Source organism: Ananas comosus, linkage group 19 (genome assembly GCF_001540865.1).
Source record: "Ananas comosus cultivar F153 linkage group 19, ASM154086v1, whole genome shotgun sequence".
NCBI classification, from domain to species: domain Eukaryota; kingdom Viridiplantae; phylum Streptophyta; class Magnoliopsida; order Poales; family Bromeliaceae; genus Ananas; species Ananas comosus.
The window spans coordinates 3349673-3371916 of NC_033639.1; the positions used below are offsets into that span (position 1 = coordinate 3349673).

Sequence of the window (22244 nt, forward strand, 5' to 3'; positions counted from 1 at the left end):
GTTGAGATCAAACCCTAGTTTTGTTGTGGGATGAGCTAGGGCACCCAAATTTGGGGCTTTTGCTTGTGAGGATTTCAAAGTGAGATTGACCCTCTAGAAACCTAATTGGGGGTATTTCCGACGCGTTGGTGCGCTCGGATTGACGTTACGAAAAGCCAATGTAAAGATATGAGCAAAATGGCCTAATAGGGCTTCGTTTTGCCGCAGGTAGCAAACTAAGAGGCTAAAAATCCCAAGAAAATCACCGTAGCATCCTAGTACACCTACGAAGTGGGTGGTGCTATCCAAACTTGTTGGAATTTCCTCTATGCCTAATGTGTCATTCAATTGAGCATGTGTTTATATTGTTGCATGCATTATAGGGTAGATGTGATGTTATATATGTGAATGTTGCATGATGTGAGTACACGTGCTATTTGAAATGTTTGAGAACCTATTTAACCCTATATGTATGCATGAGAATATAATGTGACCGTCCAATGAGATGAAAGAACAAAGTAACACAATAAAACATAGATCGAGTGGCATCCGACAATGTAAAGTAATGTGACACTAGAGTTAGTGTGTGGCATCAAAGAAAAATGTGACGCAAAGAACAATGATAATGATTAGAGACAAGTGAAGAAAATGAAAGTGGCATAAAGAACGAGTAAAATTAAAGAACAATGATTGCTAGAGTTAGCAAAATAAAGTGATGTAAAGAACACTAGAGTTAGTGTAAAGATAATGATTGAACTATATATCCTTAGAGTTAAGGATCGATCATACTTGCTATGAGTTCCGTGCTCGAGGGCGGTCGCTCCCCCTCGAGCCATGCGCTCCGGAGTTTTGCATCACGGGTTGGAGTAAACCCGAGGACTGTCTTAGCGGGAGGAAGCTGAGGGCCGGCAATGATGGACTTAATGTGGGCAAGTTAATGTGGCGAAACTCCCGGGTTAGCCGTGAGATTAAAGAACAAGAACAAAGATTAAAGAATAAAGAGTAAAGAACAAAAAACTTGCATACTTACATGATTTACGTTGAGTATACTTCTTGCTTCATTGTTCAGGCATATTAGCATCATGATTATAGTTTGGTTACTATTCTGTTTATCCTTTCTATTATGCCTGAGTTAGTCCTAGTGGGAAAGTCGGTGAGATTGGGGCCGAACCCACTGGGAACTTCGTTGTAGTTCTCACCCCACTATTTCCACAGAGCCGGGACCGAGCGAGCCGGTGAGCGACAGCGGTAAAGGTTTCGCACCTTAGTCAGAGGCTACCTGGGAGGCTGTGCGCGGCGGGGCAGGGGAACAGAGGTGAAGGTAGCAGGGTGCGGCTAGGGCAGCTGGGGGCTCAACTAAGGCTCGGATCCCAAGAAAAACCCTAGAAAACATTATATATAGGCTGGCTAAAATGCAAATAAGTCCTCCGAAGATGGTTAATTTCAACCAACCCCTCTACAGTGCGAGTAAAACGCGCGAATACACCTTCACAATCAAATTCACGCGAAACGGCACATAAAATATCGTACTTTTTGCGAAATTACCGTTTTGCCAACACCAACTCTCCTCGATCAACGCGCAATCTCCGCAGATCCGTCCGTCAAATTTGCGAACGGATCACACCAATGCGATCAGCATGACGGAGACAACAAAGCTACAAATTTGGTTCACCTCGATCGACCGCTGATTCGCGACGAAATCCGTTTTCTCTCCAAAAGGCAGAAATGACGCACAATTACATATAAAACATGTATTTTCGGATTTTCTCGAAATTCATGCGTCAAACTCAAAATCCGTCAACGCCAATAGTTCCAGAATAGCTGAACCGTTCGAAACGAGCTATTGGACTGCTATAAACGGAGTCCGGTATGAGCCAGAAGCCAACTTCACACCGTGGCTTCTCCAGAAAATTGAGTTACTATTCACTTTAAGTGAAACTTGGAAATCGCGTAAAATCTTCATTTTAACTCATTTTTGTCTGAAATTTGACGAGTGCTTTTATAATTAAATTACACACAAAAACATCGTCAACTGAGAGTTTAGCTACACTGCAAAAATCTCAGTCCTTATATTAGTGTAGGTTGTATTTACGCTTGTGTTGAGGTGCCAAGTAAATTTTTACAGTAGAGTTTAGCCTAATTCTCATTGTCGAGTACCGTTTGGACTAATGATGAATCCTAATCTTTGCCTTTTGCGTCATATTGCGCTCCTTTTACGTCATATTGCGCTGAGAGCACATGAACTTCAATTTTTTGATCTAATTGATCATTTGCATCGGCTACAGCTTGTATGAGCCAAATTTGAGCTCGACAGAGTATGTAGATTCCTTTCTTTTCGATGGGGTCGCACTCCTCAAGTGCCACTCCGGAGCTTGGCCCTTTTGTGCTTTAAAGTCGCAACAACATTTTTGGCGTCCTATCTTAGTTCAACCATCCCTGAGGGTGGTGCGTAGTAATAGGTTGGCATAGGCTGGATCGGCTTTATGGCGGTCCCTTTGAATTGAGTTAGTGATTATCAGTTTGATAGATAGTTGATGCATACATTATAGTGATAATTTGACTTGAGCATTAGTAGTGTAATAGAATCGTCGCTATAAATTTCTTTTCAGCTTTACTATTTTTACTTCTTTACTTGCCCAGCATATTTTTTAGTTTCGTAGATTTAGTGGGTAGACCGTTGGCATCGGTAACGATACTCACCGAGAACAACTTGTTTATAGTAGTTCTCATGTTGGTTGTTACTCATTTTTCTTACAAAGCCCTCTGTTTCCGCTGTTGCTACTGATCGAGATAAGAGAGTCGCGAGTTAAATTCATACTCGGTGAGTTTTCCTAGTAGAGTACCTTTTAGAGACAGTTTTTGGTTGTAGATATTGTACATACGGATGTACATGTTTCATATTTCAGAGTTGCGAGAGATGATGTTTGTACGAATGAATTTCTTTATTGTACTCTTTAGATCCCACGTATGTACAGTGCGATATTTTAGTTTTAATAATTTCTTTACTGTTCTATTACATCCTTATAGTAACTCTTATATTCTTTACAGATACTTTTGTTACTTTGTATACACAGGTTTTCTTGTACATGCGTTGGCAAGCCCAGATTAGGCTAAACCCCGAGACGTGACATCTTATATAACCGGATGGACTTTTGCTGGGTCCTTGAGTGTGATAGTAAAGTTATCTATAAGTAATTCAATAAAATTATCTAAATTGAATAAATTGCTCAATAAATTATCTTTTTTTATAATATTGGCAAAATAGAAGATCTCCGTAATTTAATAATTTTGTATATTTTGAGGTATAAATTAGATATAACGTTGATATGTGTTATAATATGATAATATGTCAATTTGTTTCACTGAAATTTTTTACTTGACATGGTGATAAAGTGTGAGATGATAATTAATGTAATTTTTCTTAATATAAAGTAGTAATTGAAACGGTGGTTAAAATGTATGAGAGAGAGAGAGAGAGAGAGAGACGGCATGCCTCCGCGGAAGGCTGGCTGCTTTTCCCAACTTGAATTAATAACACATCCGGGCGAGGGCGGGTTCTCTCGTGCTCTCCGAAGACTCTGCTAGGGTTTCTGTCCTCGCCTTGGGGGAGCTTCTGAGAAGGCCTGAGTGCCGCGGATCAAGGCACGGGATCTTCGGTGCTCATGGAGTCGGCCTCGAGATCCAGCGAGGACGAGGGCGACTTCGGGAGGAGACTCAGCTCCTCCTCGCACCAAGGTCAATTAATGTTTGTTTCTCTTAGCTGTTTTTTTCTCTCTCTGTTTCTTAGCATTTTTTTTTTTTTTTTTTTTTGCCCATTTTTTATGTAGTACTTCCTCTCTTCCGTCCTCCCCTCCTCTTTTCGTTCAGCGAGCGAAAATCCCTCTTCTTGTCTATTTCAATCTTTTTCTTTTGTCGAACAGGGTCTCTTATTCTGCAACAACATGTCTTTGGGCTCTTGCTTTTCTTTTATTCTGATTTGTTTAAAATGAGTTTGGTGGCTGCTCGGGAACAGATTCCCACGCCGCAACAACATGGTTTTCTGTCCACCCTGATTTTGTTGTCTTATTTTTCTCTAATTTTTGGATGATCTGTTATAGCAGAGCTGATGGTGAAGGTGGACGGGAAGAGCGGTGAGCAGAAGCTAGGCACCCCAACCACGCCAAGATCGAAGCACTCTGCGATGGAGCAGCGTCGGAGGTGCAAAATCAATGACAGGCATGTCCTTCTCCAGAAGACATGTAGCGGTTGATATGCTTCTGTTTCGTCTGAAATTTGCATAATTATCTGTTGTTCTTTAATATTCCTGGACGTTTCTTGTTCTGATCTTGTTTTTAGAGTAAAAAAGGGGCAAACAAGAAAAGTACAAGTTCTTCAATCCTTTGTTATCGAACACGTCTTGCATGGTTTACTAGCAAATGCCCCTTGCGGAAGGGCAAGGTGGTAATAATGGAACCGAATATTTTCAATATCAGGAGTATGTATTATGCTTGATAAGCGTAATTAAGGTATAAGTGTATGGGCAGCCTCTTAGGCCTCAGCCATAAAGGCTGTTTTGCAATGGCCTCCTCGACTCAATTTTCTAAATTGATGCTTCCTTGACTTCCGAATCTTTTGGAATTTAAAATATTCTAGTCATATAAATTGAGAATTTAATTGAATTCGCTGATGATTTTATAAAGCTTCATGATTTTAATCACTTTTGCGGCAAAAGAAGTGGGAACAATTAATGGCTAATAGCCAATAGAGCCATTAAATTTAATAAAATGTTCAACTAAGTAACCTGAATAGCTTAATTACAAAAAATTGAAAGGTGAGGGTGGCTGGTGGAAAGTGTGCTTACTATAAGATTTTAAGTGATGTAACTGGTAAAACAGATGCTAGTACTCGTTAGAATTTCCAATCGAATTTGATATGATCATATATTATGATTATGATTGATGAAATATTTTTTAATAATTTTTTAATATTATTTTATTATATTTTATATTTATTATCTTTTTATTGATTTTGGTTTTTGTGGTTTGTGAGGTGAGAACTCAAAGGAGGGGAAAATGGGAATCTAAAGTGATGGACCCTGCATCCTGACTTGCTTTTGATAATATATATATATATAGAGTTGAGCTGGAATGCTATTAGTAGCAAACGGACTCCGTTGCCACTCATTTGTTTTCGATAATGGAGCATCCAAATCGACGATTAGCACCGTTGAATTTGATCTATACCACTTGAAGTATTTAGAAACCAAATTTCAAATCTTTTCGACATCATTGACCTAATGATCAAAGGGTTTCAAAATTTGTAATTTTAATGGTCGATATGAGGTGTTTTCTCGTTTAACGGTGTAAAAATATCCAAATCAATTGAATTTTGGTTAGAAAATTCTTTAAACTAGTTGGAAGAAGATCTATACTCTCGATCTTGATTACAAGATTCCTATCATCACTTTTTAGAGGATATTTATTTTCAGCCGTTCTTTTTTGTGTCCACTTGATGGACAAGAGGATACAATCGGAAAAGTATGAAATTTGGTTTCTAGATACTTCAAGTGGTGTAGATTATGTTCGATGGTAGCGTTTGTTGATTTGGAGGCTCGATCATAAAAAACAAATGGGTGGCAACGGAGTCCGTTTGCTACCGATAGCATTCCAGCTCAACTCTCTCTCTCTCTCTCTCTCTCTCTCTCTCTCAATATATATATATATATATATATATATATATATATATATAGGGTCCGGCTACTATACTATTATGAGTACGATCGCTCTCGTACTCATAAGTTGTTTTCGATGATAGAGCTTCCGAATCGACGATCCACACCGTTAAACGTTATTTACAGCATTTAAAACTTTTAGAAATCAAATTTTATAATTTTTCAACATCATTTACCTTACGATCAAGAAATCACAAATTTGACAATTTTTAACGGCCGGAATGGGATACTTGCTAGTTTAACGGTGTGAAAGAATCGGAATTTGTCGAATTTTTGATAGAAAATTCTATTCACTACATAGATAAAGATCAATAACTCTGAAGGATCCGATCAGTCTGTTTTTAGGAGTCGCTGTCGATTCTTGACCCGGCTTATTTTATGCCCACTTGTGGACTTTATTATGTATTCGAAAATTTCCAAAATTTATTTTCTAGAAGTTCAATACCTCTAGATCATATTTAACGGAGTGGATCGTCGATTCGGAAGCTCCATCATTGAAAATAACTTATGAGTACGAGGGCTCCAATACTCATAATAGTATAGTAGCCATGGCCTATATATATATATATATATACACATAGAGTCCGGCTACTATACTCTTATGAGTACGATAGCCTTCGTACTCATAAGTCATTTTCGATGATAGAGCTTGCGAATCGACGATCCATACCGTTAAACATTTTCTAGAGCATTTAAAACTTCTAGAAATCAAATTTCATAATTTTTAGACGTCATTTACCTTACGATCAAAAGCTCACAAAATTGACAATTTTTAATGGCCAGTATGGAATACTTGCTAGTTTAACGAATACACGTATATACATATATACACATATATACATATATATACATATATATGATATCAGAGAATCCTGCATCATGAATTTATCGTCATTGCATGCGAGCTTTTCGATAAGGCAAAAACACCAACATGACTACTTAAATTACCTTGGCCTTAGAATTGCAGCCAAAAGTTATTTTGTCGGATGACTGTAGCTAGAGATATAAGTAAATCTGAGGATCTTGGGGAGTAAGAGAGCAAACTTAGTGACTATGATCTTTCCATTTGAGGACAAATTCATCTCATGTAGCATCCAAAAGGTTGTGAACCTAAAATTTAAACTAATTTCAGAAGATACAATTTTGGAGATGGTCTATGTCTCTATGAATAAAATGTAGGGATTTCAGGTGCAACTTGTATGCGATAAAGAGCTGGTTGACTAAGAATTAGCGGCTATCGAATATCTTTCCTTTCCCTAAATGTGCCTGCGTAGAAAAAATTGATCGATGACTGGAGGGTGATCAGCTTCTTCGTGGCATTTCTTAAACTTTTTCTTCGGTTGTTTTCTTCTTTTGCCTCTGTATGCTTTAAAGATAATCTGTTGTTAAAAAATGATTTCCCATTTACCCTCCGAATGAAAGCTACAGTTACCACATATTTTTTGTCCATCATAGTGGCCTAAATTTTTGTGGGATAACGTTCCAAGGAAATTGCTATTATTTGAGTTAATCATTTTTTATTTTTGGCTAACTTAGAATTTGATTGTACCTTGTTTTATTACTTACGGGTATCTTTTGATCTGATTGTCGTAGTCATGTCTTCTGAATTAGATATCTTTTTTGTTTGTTTATTAGGTCATGTGATAGGTTAAATAAGACAAAAAGGTGAATGAAGTGTTCTTGTAAATATCCATTATCCCATGTTTCTGTGCTGCTACGTAACAGTGGTTATCTTTAATTCAACATGGAATAGTGCTTTTTGCAAGACAAAGGCTCCAAAATTTTTCTTTATATCCCTTAATGTGATGCTTATAATAATTATCTTTCATAGCTTTAAACTGAAATCTGGTCTGATCTCTTGGTAAGGTGCTATTATCTTATGTTCTAACATCTTGGTAGTAAAACTTCCATGCAGATTTCAGACACTTAGAGACCTCATACCACATAGTGATCAAAAGAGAGATAAAGCTACATTTCTGTTGGAGGTAATACTGCATAATTTTATAATGTGGTGATTATAAATATTTTTCTTTTGTTTTTGCTATTAAAGGCTCCTCAAAGATGCTGTATAATACTCTCTCTTTATTCAGGTTATTGAGTATGTTAAGTTTCTTCAAGAGAAGGTGCAAAAGTATGAATCCTACCCAGAATGGAATCAGGATAATGTAAAACTAACACCATGGGTAATGATCTCTTTAATGAATCAACTTTGCATGCATTTTTTTATTTTATTCTGACTTTGAATGAGAGGTGCGAGCAGATAACGGTACTTCACTTTCCGTATGCATATGTATATGGCCATCTTAGTGCATTGTATATGTTGTATAATAGTATTATATTATATGAGTCCAGTACTATATCAACTAGAAAATTTGTTGACTTCCCAGGAGTGTTTGTAACAAAATTTTAATGGATAGTGCTTTTGCTACAATCACATATCCATGCAATTGTTATATTCATACTTCATTCATTAAGTACCTGTAATATACGAAGATAGTTAGTTTACAGCACCTTGGTGGTTTCATTTGAGTGCCTCTAATGTACAATTGCTAATTATTTTCTTAGCTATTATATTTCTCCCTCTCTGTGAAGTAGCAATATCACTGTTGCTTAATTGCATAATAAATGTTATTTGTTGATTAGGGCATTTTTAGTGCTATATAGTATAAGTTTTCAAAAAATTGATATTACATTTTAAGGTAGGTACCTAGAATGTGAGGCTTCTTTCTTCTAATTTTTTGATGATGTTTATAAAGAGTTATTGTTATGTACTGGTTTGTTCTCAGTAACGAGTAATCTCAGGACTTGCATATTATGTTAGCACGCTTTCTATCGTTCAATCATTGAAATCTTTTGCAACATAGTAATTGCCAAGAAATTATATTTAATCGAAATCCACAATGCCATTTTTTGAATACAAATGAATGAATCCGAGGACTACTTTGTTTTTGTGTATGTAGAAATTGTCCTTTAATATCATGATATCAACATTTACTACAATATATCCCTCGTGTACATATATCCCTTGTGTACTTTGCCAACATAATTGGTCTTGCCCTTCCTCTAACTAGTGGCATTCTTTTGAAAGCATTGGAAAAGCATATAATTATTCCACGTTAATTACCTAATAATTTCTAACTTGTCTAAAGACATGTCTATTTTCAGACAAGATTTGCACGACGATACCTAAGAAAATTATATGACGTATTCTTTACTCTTGTACTTGTAGAGCAATAACCGAGTACCTGCTGATGGTATATCTGATCTCTCTCATGCCACAAGAGTTGGTCCGATCCCAGGATTCACTTTCTCAGGAAAACTTGTAGATAATAGCATGTCACCTACTCCTGCAATGCTTTCAAACTCTCAGAATGTCATGGAATCAGACTTGACTGCTGGTACATATTCATTGCCAGCTTTTTTGAAATCTAACTTATATTTCTTTGTACAAAGGGAGACTTGATTTACTCATCCCCAACAGTGTTGCTTTTTTAATTAGATAATGTGGCATCTCAGCCTCAGTCTCAATCCCAATGGCAAAGATCTTCATGTGCAGCTGACTGTACTATTACCAGCGATATGGCGGCCGACCAGGAAGAGTTGATGATTGACGAGGGTACTATTTCAGTATCCAGTCTCTACTCTCAAAAGTGAGTTCAAGATGTAACAGTTTTTATTGTTTTCTTTATTTATTTGGGACTTAGGAAATTGTGCTGCTCTTTTTGTTTTTTTGGGCATTCATTTTACACTTTCAGCAATGCAATTGTATTTCATGGATACATTATACATCAATAATTGATATTTCCGCTGCCATATATAAAATTTCCCAACGGCTTTTCTTGGAAGGGTGCTTTATTCTCCTATTTGATTTTCTTCTTATTGTCAGGAGGTATATGATATCTGACTGTTGTAAAATCGATCTAGGATTCCTTTGCCTTTTTTATCAGTGTAATTTTCTGTAGTGTCCTTGTGAGCAGCATGATTTGAGGTGTTAAGTACAGTGTCCTTGTATCTTTACTAGGTACTCTACTTGGTGGCCATGGTGTGAGGATAAAATCAGTGGTTAAGCTTCTGACAGCTTTATCCATGATGATAAACATGGTGTCAAGCACCTGGATTGTCTTAAAACTAGATTCACATTATTAATTTTATTATTATTTTGAGAATATGCCTATCAAGCTGATGAAATAATGAAAATGTAAAGACAACACAAACTTCATTGGCTGTTAATTAAATTGAGATTGGAAAATGTTGATCTTCATGGAAGCATTTTGAGACGTACTGATATTTGAAGTTTTCTGCAGCATAGCTTAACAGAAAGCATCATATTTTACTGCTGAAATTTAGGTTTGTAGGTCAACGGTCTCTAATTTTACTGTTGTTAGTTTTTTAGTCACAATTCATAGATGCTGTTGAGTTATATGGTTTTCACAGTTGGGAGCTCTGTATTTTATTGTAACTTGATGGCGATGCTAGGCTTGTGGAATTTAACACTATTTGTTGAAATGTGGACCATTGGATGTAATAACCTTAAAAATGCAAAACCTGTGTGTATAGTTAGTTAGTTAGTTAGTTTAGAGGTCTTAAAGCAGTACATAAAGGTCAATTCTTTGTTATTTTCCCATGAGATCTATTATTCAATGTTTAAGAAATAGGTTTTCCGAAACATAATTTTGGAGTCTTACTTTGTAGGTATGAGCTCTTTCCAAAGTCAATGCTCATTACTTCAACAAAGAACTGTTGTTCAATGCATCATACATAGGTTTCTGAAACGTAATAGTTCCTTTTCTTACAAGGCTCTTTAAGTATTGTAGCATACCTTTAATGGTCTACATCTGAAATTGTATGGCATATTTTGCTTGAACATATCAGCTGGTTTAAACTATTTTGCTTTCCACCAGTGCCCATTGATGTTCTTTTAGCTGGGTTGAGTTCTATATATTTGGTATGCTTAATATTCTTACTGTCATTCTTGGGATTGGTGACTTCCAGAGATTTCAACAAAAACTTGGACAGTAGCACATTCAAATAACCACCATTTTCTTCTTTAGGAACTTTATTTATTTACTCTAATCGGCTTACTATATTTTGTGGTAAGAGCTCTTATTTTAACAGCCCTTCAAAGTAACCGCTAATGACTCCTTATTTTGATATGTATTTTCTTTTCAGTTAAAACATAATTAATGATTGACTTTAACTTTGGGTTGTCTTTGTGAAACAGCTTATTCGCAGCACTAACTCATGCAATGGAAAGTTCAGGTATAGATTTGTCACAAGCTACTGTCAGCGTCCAAGTCAATCTAGGCAAACGAGCAAGTTGTGGAAGACCTACCAGCGGTACTACTTTGTCCAACACCAAGGTATAGCTGTTTTTCAACATTTTTAAAATTCCTTGACTTTATGTTTCTGTATTGGCGCTTATAAACTTTGTCCAACACCAAGGTATAGCTGTTTTGCAACATTTTTAAAATTCCTTGACCTTATGTTTCTGTATTGGCGCTTATAAATTTGGAGATTTCTTTCGGAACTCATCTCTTGATTTGTAATTCTTCCTGTACATTTTCGCTTATTGCTTTCTCTTCCCCCTTACGTTCTGTTTTATGGATGATTGAAAATACTTCTATATTTTGTGTGGCTTTGTTATACCTTAGACACCTAATCTTCAGCCTTGTAATGGTTAGGAATTTTAGGACGGAGTGTTAGTTCCCTCAGACTTTTATATCAAATTACAACATATTTGATGCCTTTTGATGACCTGAATTTATTAGTCACCAATGATCCAAAATTCAGTATAGGGTATTCATGCAGTTTCCTATGGCATAATGCATATGCGGTATGCAGGCGCATATGTGGTTCCACTGTTAAATTATAAAAAAAATATTTATAGATATTAAAACATATATAAATGCTTCCTAACATCATAACTAAAGTAACAATTCAAATGACGGTGTTTGCACCATTTTTATTAACAAGATGCCCATACTTCCAGCCTGGATTGGTTGAGGCAGGACGTAGATAATATCCTTGAGTAATAGAATCAGATCTAAAGTTGATGTGGGGTAAAGCGCTTGCTATTTCTAATTTTTAATGCATTAGAAGTAGAACATAAAGAACATCAAATGAAATTAAAGTTTTATATTTAAAATTTTTCTATTCAGTTTACACCCTCAAGGCCTCAACTGTTGGCCATATAGATTCTAACATGCCCACTGAACTTTATTTTTATTGACCGTGATCTTCTTTGCTTTTATTTTTTAAAAATTTTAAATTGAATGATTTTAGTATTTTACTCAATTAATTAAATTCGATATTTTGTAAAAATTTAAAAATGATTCTAGGATCCGTTACATAAAGTGTTATATAAATTTACTGTTATAAAAATGCATAACATGCCTGGTAGGGGTGGAAACGAGCCGAGCTCGAGCGAGCTTACCTCAGCTCAAATTCGACTTGAAATGAATTTTGAGTCTAAATTTAGGCTCAAGCTCGGCTTGAAATTAATTCGAGCTGAGCTCGAGCGAGCCTAATTTTGAGTTGAGTGAGCTCGAGCGCTAAATGAGCTGCATGAAATTCTCAATATCATATGATCAGTAGTTTAATTTGTATAGAACATTATTTACAATTTGATGCAAAAACATGTCTAATAGTTCAAAATACAGAATAATTATATGAAGTATGATATTATAATATGAAAAAAATAACTTATGAGTTGAATATCTAATCTTTTCAGCCTCACATGTCTTCTCTTCCGCCTTCAATCTCTATATTATTCCTTTTCATCTATGCGGTCAAAAAATGAATAAAATATATAGGCAAATATTGGATTAAACTATCCAATCATATATAACTAAAATTAAAATTTTGTATAAACAATAATTTTTTATCTTAAAAATATTTGGTATATTTTCTCAAGCACACAACTAATGGCATTCTTTTTTACTATAATGTAACAAAATCATATCAAACTATAATTTCTCGACATTGGAAAATTAGCTAAGCATATTTCGATAAATAAAGTAGATCCAATATATTATTTTCAAAGTAAATGTTCAAGATTTTTGAAATAATATCAATATCTAGCCAAAATTTTGATGAGAATAAGACAACAACACATATAATAAGGAAAAAACACTAAGTGATCATATTGATAACGATAACAAATAACAAGTATCATAAAAGCAACAATACTAAATATTTAAACACACCAACATAAAGAGAACTTAGAGAACGTGGGAGGCTTTAGGCTTAGCCTCTTGAGGTGAGAGACAGAGAAAAGAGAGAGAAAGAGAGAGAGAGAGAAAGAGATTAGTTTAGGGTTTTGTATAAGAAAGAGAGGGAGAAAGTGTAAATTTAGTGGGATTTTGCCTTTTTGTTGGTCTGTTGGGTTTGTTTTTATGGGCCAACAATATTAGCCAAATTTTAACTAAATTCAGGTTACTTACTCAGCTTACATATAATTAAAATATATTATATTTGTATTTTTTGGGTTAATTACACCAATGGTCCCTAACCTTTACACTGTTTTTCAATTTGGTCCCCAACTTTTTTTTTTTTTTGCAATCAAGCTCCTAATCTCTTGATTTTATTTCAATTAAGTCCTAGTCGTTAGATAGCTGTTAAAATTGACGGAAAATGCCATGTCAGCACCATGTCAATGCCACGGAGGCGCCATGTCAGCGCCACGGAGGCGTCGTGTCAGCGCCACGGTGGCGCTGTGTCAGCAGATTGCAAAAAAAAAAGGTTGGGGACCAAATTGAAAAACGGTGCAAAGGTTGAGAACTAATGGTGTAATTAACCCATTAAATTTATAAATTCAAAAAATAATTTTAATTTAAGATTTAAATTTTAAATTTAAATTTTGATTTTGGATTCAAATTTAAATTGGAATTCAAATTCCAATTTTGTATTTAATTTTAAATTTTAAATTTTAATTTTAAATTCAAATTCACATTTGGAATTCTAAATTCTAATTTAATTTCAAACTTCGATTTGAAATATCAAATTCAAAATGTGAATTTGAATTCGAAGTTTAAATTCAAATTTAGAATTGAAATCAAATCTTAAATTAAAATTAAAATTTTGAATTCAAATTTAAAATTTAAAATCAAAATTTTGAATATGATTTTAAATTAAAATTCAGATTTTAAATTTAAATTTCGGTTTCAAAACTTTCATTTTAAATGTAAATTTAAATATCAAAATCAAAATCAAAATTTTAAGTTTGGATTCAAAATTTAGATTCAATTAAAAATTTAAATTTAAAATTTGAATTTCAATTCAAAATTTTAATTCAGGTTTAAATTCAAATTCAAATTCAAAATTCTAATTTCTTGTTAGTTTAAAATTTTAATTTTAATATTATTTTTGAATTTAAATTTAAAATTTTGAATTTTTATTTTTAAGGACTAAAATGAAAAACGTGTAAAGTTTAGGAACCTAAATTGACATGCAAAAGGTTGTCACATAGACGCTGACGTGGCGATTCCGTTAATTTTAACAGTTTTTTTAACGGTTGGGACGTAATTGTAATAAAATCAAGAGATTAGGGACTCAATTGCAAAAAAAAAAAGGTTGGGGACTCGAGTAAAAATTGGTGCGAAGGTTGGGGACTACCGGTGTATATTAACGGCATATTATAAATAATAATATATATATAATATATATATATATTATATATATAATTATATCTCGTTTTCGAGAAATGAATTTCAAGTTTTTTTTTTTTGTTCAAGCTCGGCTCATTTAATTTCGAGTCGAGCTTGAGCGAGCTGAATATCGAGCCAAACGCGAGTCGGCACGCTCTTTTGCCAGCCCTACATGCCCATCAATGCACTAATAATATTGTTATAAAAATTTAATAAATTAGAATAATTCAAATCATTCAGAGAGAGAGAGAGAGGACGTTGAGAGAGAGAGAGGGCGTTCAGAGAGGGAGTGCTCAGAGAGAGAGAGAGAGAGAGAGAGACGAAATAAAGGTGCAGTTTGGGCACCGCACCACATGTGGCTGCATATGGGGCCGCATAGAATGCATTTTGGAACGTTGTATATGAGATGTGTACTACATTAGGAGTATCTTTTAATTTATACTATTTTTGTTTAGTTACCTTATCATATTAGGATTATTATAATAATTTTAGGCCTATAAATAAGACCTTGTTTTCTTTTGTAAGCAATATTCAATTTTATTTATAAAGAAGTTAGTTCTTTAAAGGCTTCTAACTTAGGCTACAGGGCCTGTTTGGTCAAGATGTTGGAAATAGTGCTTTTGGAAAAGTGCGGAATGGAATTCTACAGTACTGTAAAAAAAAGCTGTAGAGTATTTAGCTGATTTGTTATGAAAGTATTGTTTGTTGTAGAAAACTGTTTGACAAAAATTCTCATAAGTGCTATAGCGAATCAGATTTTAAAAAATAATTAATTAAATATTGAAGTGCATGAAAAGCTGTCACGCCCCGGGCCCTTTTTGGAAAGCTAAATTTTGAGAAAACCATCCAATTTAAAAACCGAGTTGCGGAAAGCATATAAATTTTTTTTTTTTTTTTGTAAACCTTGCCCGAGACATGCACAGACCCGCCACACGCATAGGGCATCCCCTGCCCACATGGACAAAGTCTCCCCTGTACATGCACGGCGTAAGAGTACAAATACAGAATCACAATCAAGCAGAACAAGATAGTTTAATTATACAACTACAAATCACTCCAAAACCAAAATTCAGAATTGACTAAACCACTACATTAGGAAAAACCGAAAGGCAACAAAACTCCGAATACATATGATATCACATAACTACAACCAGATCACAAGCTACTGAGATACGTCAAATCTGAAACTAGAAATCGAGATTCATAGCACAAGCTATTTAGGCGCTAACTTACTGCGTCCTCCCACCGAGCCCCGACCTGCACTGTCAGCGATACTTGTAAAAACAGTGGGGTGAGAAACATATAAATATGTTTCCCAGTGGGGCAACCAGCTGATGAGGGGAAGCTGCACTCACTGGCAAACAAAAGAGTACGATAAACAAGAGCAGAAATGGAATAGTCAACTATAGTAGCATCACAAATAGATAGATAACTGTCATAATCTAAAATACAAAATAATGCCGTTACTGTAACACGAATCAAGATGCTAACCATGAAGTATCGACCACAGTAGCAAAGAAAATCAGTGAGTAGTCATCATGAACAATCATGTAAGAGGTATCGCTACTGTAAACAAGTTATATGCTAACATGAAGGATCACCAACTATGGTAGCAAGATGAAGAATGCACAATAACCTGACCCACTCATGATGGAAGTCGCTACCGTAAGCTAAACAGCTGCTAGATACCATGCAAGACTCAAGTCGAGATACTATACATCAACTGGACATACAAGTAGTCTAAGGTATACCCAATCCCTGTGGCTCGTCATAAAGACCCGGCCTAAGCTCGCACATAGGTCTCAAGGACCACAAGTCAAGTACCACTCCGGAGGGACACATCAACCCACAACTGAAGTCGCTAACTCTGTCTAAGCGCGGTGTATATCAAATCTGGGGGTGAGAACTCAGGGTGGCGAACGCTGTTTACGAAACATCACCTCCTACTGGGCTGGCAACTGAAGTACCTTGGATTAGTAATCCTGTCTAAGACTCCTTCAGTGCCGTACAAGCTATAGTCATATGTATATGCTCAAAGCTCCAATAATCTAGACTTAACAGTCAAATCACTGCCTGTAGGCGACAATAGGAGCTAAGAGGCAATCACACTGGATGCCAATGAAGTATGAAGATCCAACTATCCGAGTCGACTAGCATGCTACATAAATAAGCATGTAGGAAAGATAACGATAATGTAAATGACAGAGGTGAGCATGCTAAAGACCCAATCATGACGGAGTACGTCATCCAAACCTTAGATCAAATTCTGCGGGAATGAACACCGATCGACAAGGTTAATCTCATACTAGATAAATCAACAGACTAATATAGTCACAACTAATCAAGGAGTAAGCACTGATCTATTAGATCCAAGCATACACAGATGGATATTCTACCAAGTCATCACCTACTTGACGTGTCATACACGAGATACAAGAGAGCTCAATCAAGAGTCTATAAATCTATATGATAATCAACATGACAATCAATAAGCATGTAGAGTAAAAGCATGAACCAATGTGAAGTCAAAATTAGTTGTCCCACTTAATTAATAGAAGGGATCAAGTGGAAAGAAAACCGAGTAAGATACAACTTTACCGACTTCGAAATGGAGCACCCACCTCACCAAGTACCTGAGTCCTCGACTCAATCAGTGTATCTAACCGTCACCTGTATAGGACATATGATCACCAAAAGCCTCAATGAGTATCCTACGTGTCAACCATATCAATCTGACATGATCAACCTGTACTACTATACCATAGTGCGATCGGAACATCAATTCCATAACTGGCATACATAACTAAGCCCAAGCCACAACAAGGAGTCACCACGTCACAACCACATCTCAAGATTCACCGCTTTAGGTGATGAGACGATTGCACACTAAGTGCTCGCCAAACTGAACGACAACCGTCGCATGAGGCTACAACCGAACCTCTAAGTGTCGTTCCGATGATCCGACACCACTTTGGTGTCGCACTATGCACACACTGTACAATTGGCCCGATGATGCTCGCAATATTGCAACATCACCAATTGGTGACATAAGGTCACCCACAATGTGCCACGACACAAGCGGAACATTAGACATTCCTACCATTCTGCCGAACCCGTCGATTTTCATATAAACCCACCGGGATGCCACTTTGGTCAAGAAGCATTCCGAGGCACACCCAAAACACCTGAACTCGAACCTGTCGTCCCCAAACACTATTTTAGGTGTTGGGACAGCCGCAAAGGAAACGCATCGACAACGGGAGCTGTAGCTCCAAAAGTGACTCAAAGTGGGTCTCGCGATATCTATTTCGGTATCCGGGCCACCCACAACGCACTCGCTACCACGAGGGTACAAAAACGCAAAAAGGCCAGCCAACGAGGCTCTATAAACAATCTGGACAACAACAACATTGTTTTCGTGATAACCAAACCGAAGGCCGCACTATCGGACCATATTCGACTTGATTCAAGTCGATTCACACCAATCGATCATGGTAGGTTATCTACGCCTCGGACAACAAGTCCGGACATTTAAAGAGGCTAAGAACTGCTGTTGGATACATCCCATGGTGCTAAAGCATTGCAACAACCTCTATGCATCATAAATCACATATATAACATCATTATAGTAGCAAAAAGGGAAATTTAGGTGCTTTACCAAATTTACTCGAACCAGGAGTCGACTAATGGTGGATGGGGGCTCGAAGACGCGCCTCTCGCTGCAGCGAACTAGCACTGAAGTCGCAACGACGATTGTTGGCCAGTAGAGAGTGAAAATAAGCTATACGAGTTAAGTTTCGAGTACCGAACGAGTTCGCGACTCCACAATACACTTAGAATGCACCAACGATGTGAGCACCATGTAGATGAAGGCGCGCTGATCGCCGTGCTCCCAAGACATGCGAAATCCGACCATCAGATTGCTCGAAGAAGCAGAAGTGATAAACAGTTATTTTATCGAACACATGGTGGGCACTATTGAAAACAGTGGTTCGGGGTAACGTTACTTGAAATTCAGGGGAGCACGGGTTAACACCAACGCCAAGAAGTGCCGTGCTCACCAGCGGATAGTCACTGGACCGGATGGCCGGGACGGTGCTTCGGCCAAGAGCAAAGCCTACGAGTCAAGTCAGGGCAAGAGCAATAAAATAGCTTCAACCGGGAGTTAGCAAGCCTAATGGAGGGTTGGAAGAGTTGTAGGGGGACACTAACCCGCAGGGGAAGGCTATCGGAGGTCCGGCGGTCGGGGCCGCGGCGGCTGCAACAAGAGCAGCGGCCCAAAACGGGTCGAGCACTGACGTCGCGCGAGGGGCGCAGCTTGGGTGGGTGGTCGTAGGGGTTCTCCAAGCTCCGACGTGACGATAGCGAGGTGCCGGCGAGGCGTCGACGGCGTCAGCTTCAAGTCGAGGAAGGAGGGAAGAAGGGGGTGTGGTCAGCTTTCTCTATATAGGTATCAATATGCAGGGTGAGGGAGATGGAGAGACTCTCGGCTGGAGTCTCGCCGGAGCATGTCGAACGCCGACGAAGAACAGAGGGGTGGCGGCGGCGACACCGGGTGGGAGGGTGTACGGGCTAGGTTAGATAGGCATCCCTATATATATATATATATATATATATATATATATATATATATATATATATATATATATATATATATATATATATAAAGAGAGAGGTGGAGGAGAAGGGAGAGAGAGAGTTCGGCTGGATGCTATCGATAGCATGAAGCATTTGTGGCTATCAAGTTTCTGGCCGTCAGATTTACCTTTTTATCATTTTCATCCGTTCAATTATACTATTCAACTAACCACCCACTCAACCCTATGAGACCACATCATCCTAATCGCACATCTTTTAATCCAAGGGTAAAAACTAAATAGCACCAAGTCATTGGTGCTATTAATAGTATTCGGGCCTAGTTCTATATATATATATATATATATATATATATATATATATATATATATATATATATATATATATATATACAAATACTACTATTATAACAATTGCATCTAACACCCCTTTTTCGCAAAAAGTCTCTCCCACAATAAATTTGCAGTTTAGCATACACAATGCCATACTTCTCTCAAAAAGATACTTCAACCGATTGTTCCCTCTCCAGCTTCAACTGTATGCCAGTTCCCACAGAAGCTTCAGAATTTCGAAAAACTTGAGTCCACGCGATCCCCTCTGAGTCTAGTTTCACATGAGCCCTTCCACTCATGAGAATTTCAAAATTTTTCACATGAAATGCTGCGCTTTTGAATAATTACTCCAATTCAAGTAATTTGCACTTATGCAAATTCATCCCCAAAATATTACTAAATCACGCCAAAATGCATCGGGGCCCATTACCGGATTTACTATACTGGCAGACCGTAAAGGTGGCATTTTTCGTTTCATCGAAAACCGCATCTAATTGCGTACAAATGCACCATCTTTAGAAGATTCACAGAAAAATACCTCGGTTACTACAAAAGCCCTTCAACTATAGCCTATTAGTCCTTAAACTTTTTCTTTAGTTACATTGGCTCCCTTAATGCATATGTTTATTTAAGTATGAGTAATTAAGTTAGAAATTTTTAAGCTAATCAGTAATTCCAAAAATTTTATGGGCGCAAACTACCTTTTCGTTGAAAAGGTGTTACCTTTATTTATAACTGACAAGTAAAGCTAATAACTTTTAATTAGTATAAATACCTATTTTATTGACTAAAATAGTTGGAATCAAAACAAATAAATTTAATGACATGTTAATAAAAGAAAATAAAGTTAAGGATCAATTTGAGCGTTCATCCTTTTATTGACTTTTTTAACTTCTCATATTTTATCTTCGAATAAATTATTTTAGTTAAGTTAAAAGATAATTGAAGGGAGCTTTTGGGAGCTAATTTTTTTTAAAAAAAGTTTGAGAGAGAGAGAGAGAGAGAGAGAGAGAGAGAGATGATGGGTGAAGTCTATGAGAAGTGACTTGGACAGAGTTGAATTTGATATATTGATTGAGGGTAATTAAGTCATTATAGAAAAAATTTAGTGCAAGGTGAAGTGCGTTCCGCCTTGGCAGCCGCAGAAGCTGTAGATGTAAGGCTTTTGCGATGGACCTCGTGACCGCACATTTTGCAGTGTACCAATGTAGTAAAGTTTTGATTTTTTTTTTCTCCCAAATGACTTTCTAGGTGTGAAAGTACTTTCTGGGATTGCATAAGCTAGGCCAAGCACCTACTAAGTTAGAAGAAGTCTTTTTCTTGGAGCAGAGAAGCGTCTAATAAAGAAATTAAATCTATCTATCGGCATCAAAATTGCAGTTTGGAGCGATGCATTCTAACACAAATTTTGTATTTGGGAGAAATATACTGGAATGCCCTAAACTACAGGCCATTTTGAGATAGATCCCTTGACTAATTTTCTTTTGATTTGCACCTACCCAACTTTTGGTTATTTTATGTAAGTTAACCCCATCAATTATTTTGAAAATTTTGCAAATAGTTGTTGTTATATTTAATTGTTCTAAGTACTTTTTATAGCTGATAGTGCTATAGATTTTGTTAACTGTTAAATGCTGATGGCTGGAGCAATTGATTTTACTGAAACTTATTGCATTCCAGGAAAATAACTTAATTTTAACAATTAAAAGTTGAGTGGAATGCCAACCATAATACATAGAGTTGAGATCTATTTTAAATGGCGTCTAGTTGAGGGCGGTCTCATCAATTTTATGCCCTAGATTTGGTATTGTTCCTAGCTCCCTTTTGTCTGAAATCTTGGCTTGCATCCAAATATAAGAATTTAAGTGCCGTAGCACGGGGTCGTGCCGGAAACTTGCTGGCACGGTGCGTGCCGGGCCATGCCGATGCTTGTCGGTCACAAAAAAAAAATATATGTATCGATACATAATGACATGAAATATTTATTTTCTTTAGCAACAAAATATGCCAATTATTTATTACGTACTTTTATCAAATCTTTTGAACTTTATTGAGAAAATTACTTACTAATTTCAAGAATAGAGGGTTTTTAGTTGTGCCATCGGTACGAGGGCTATATCGTGCCGATATCTTGCTGGTACGATACGGCACGGTAGATATGGCTCGTGCCGATGGGCATTTTAATCCTTGCCCAAATATGCACAAAATATAAGTCTATCTGTGAGAGCCGTATCTTTACTCGTTCGAGATGCATGAAACTGTCAGCGTTGGTGTACACGCATTTAATTCGAACGGTTCATGTTCGTGTCAAACTTAACATTAAAAAGTCAATCAACAAACTTATAGATGTATGGTTACTTTTATCCATTTGCATCTAGAATTCTTAACTTGCATCATCATCAAATGAAAATGGTAAATTATCCATGCACATTTCCCAGACCACACATCCTCTGAATTATTTCAGTTTTTTGAACATTAAATCTTCCCACAGCTTCAATTTTGCTCCGATTTGAGGTATCTTGGTTTTATAGGACCATATTGATGCCCCGCCTGCAAACCAGACAATGGAGGACTTTCCGATGGCAACCGGTGGTGAAGAACCTGAGGAACCTTCAAAGAGGCATAAAGTAGATAATAGTTAATTTTATAGTTAATTTTTTATTTTTATCCTTGCATCACTTTTATTTATCTTGTAGCCATTTCACTCGAAACATGTGGTGAATCTTGTGGTAGAGGATCTTTCTATGCCTTTGTCATGCCTCTTTCCGCCTGAGGCTTCAATGTACATGTTGTCTGTCATCCTCACATCTTGGTTTATCAGGATATTGTACAACAGCAGCTTGTGTTCTTGTATGTTTACTTTTTTAGGAAACTCTTTAACCAACCCAACCCGCTACCCCCCACCCCCCCTCCCAAAAAAAGCTCCCACAACATCTGGTTTTTGTTCTTGTAAGAAGGAATATGTCTTCTTGATTTTGTACC

The 22244-nt window shown here is 36.7% G+C and overlaps 1 protein-coding gene and 1 long non-coding RNA gene across 3 annotated transcripts; one reads left to right on the forward strand and one right to left on the reverse strand.

Moving 5' to 3' along the window:
- Window positions 3443-22146, forward strand: LOC109725178 (transcription factor BIM2-like). Of its 2 annotated transcripts, none has more exons than XM_020254269.1 (8): window positions 3443-3714; window positions 4080-4194; window positions 7605-7674; window positions 7780-7872; window positions 8919-9087; window positions 9189-9339; window positions 10949-11049; window positions 21794-22146. In XM_020254269.1, exons 1-8 carry the CDS (start codon window positions 3642-3644, stop codon window positions 21802-21804), a joined length of 783 nt encoding a protein of 260 aa, XP_020109858.1. In that variant the 5' UTR covers window positions 3443-3641; the 3' UTR covers window positions 21805-22146. The 2 variants fall into 2 exon arrangements, with proteins under 2 accessions (XP_020109858.1, XP_020109857.1); XM_020254268.1 differs by having other exon boundaries at window positions 3445-3714; window positions 10911-11049.
- Window positions 15258-18883, reverse strand: LOC109725179. The gene is made up of 4 exons (XR_002220208.1): window positions 18547-18883; window positions 17993-18451; window positions 16956-17004; window positions 15258-15688 (listed from the first exon to the last, which is right to left on the reverse strand). It is a non-coding gene; the product is annotated as an uncharacterized LOC109725179 (long non-coding RNA).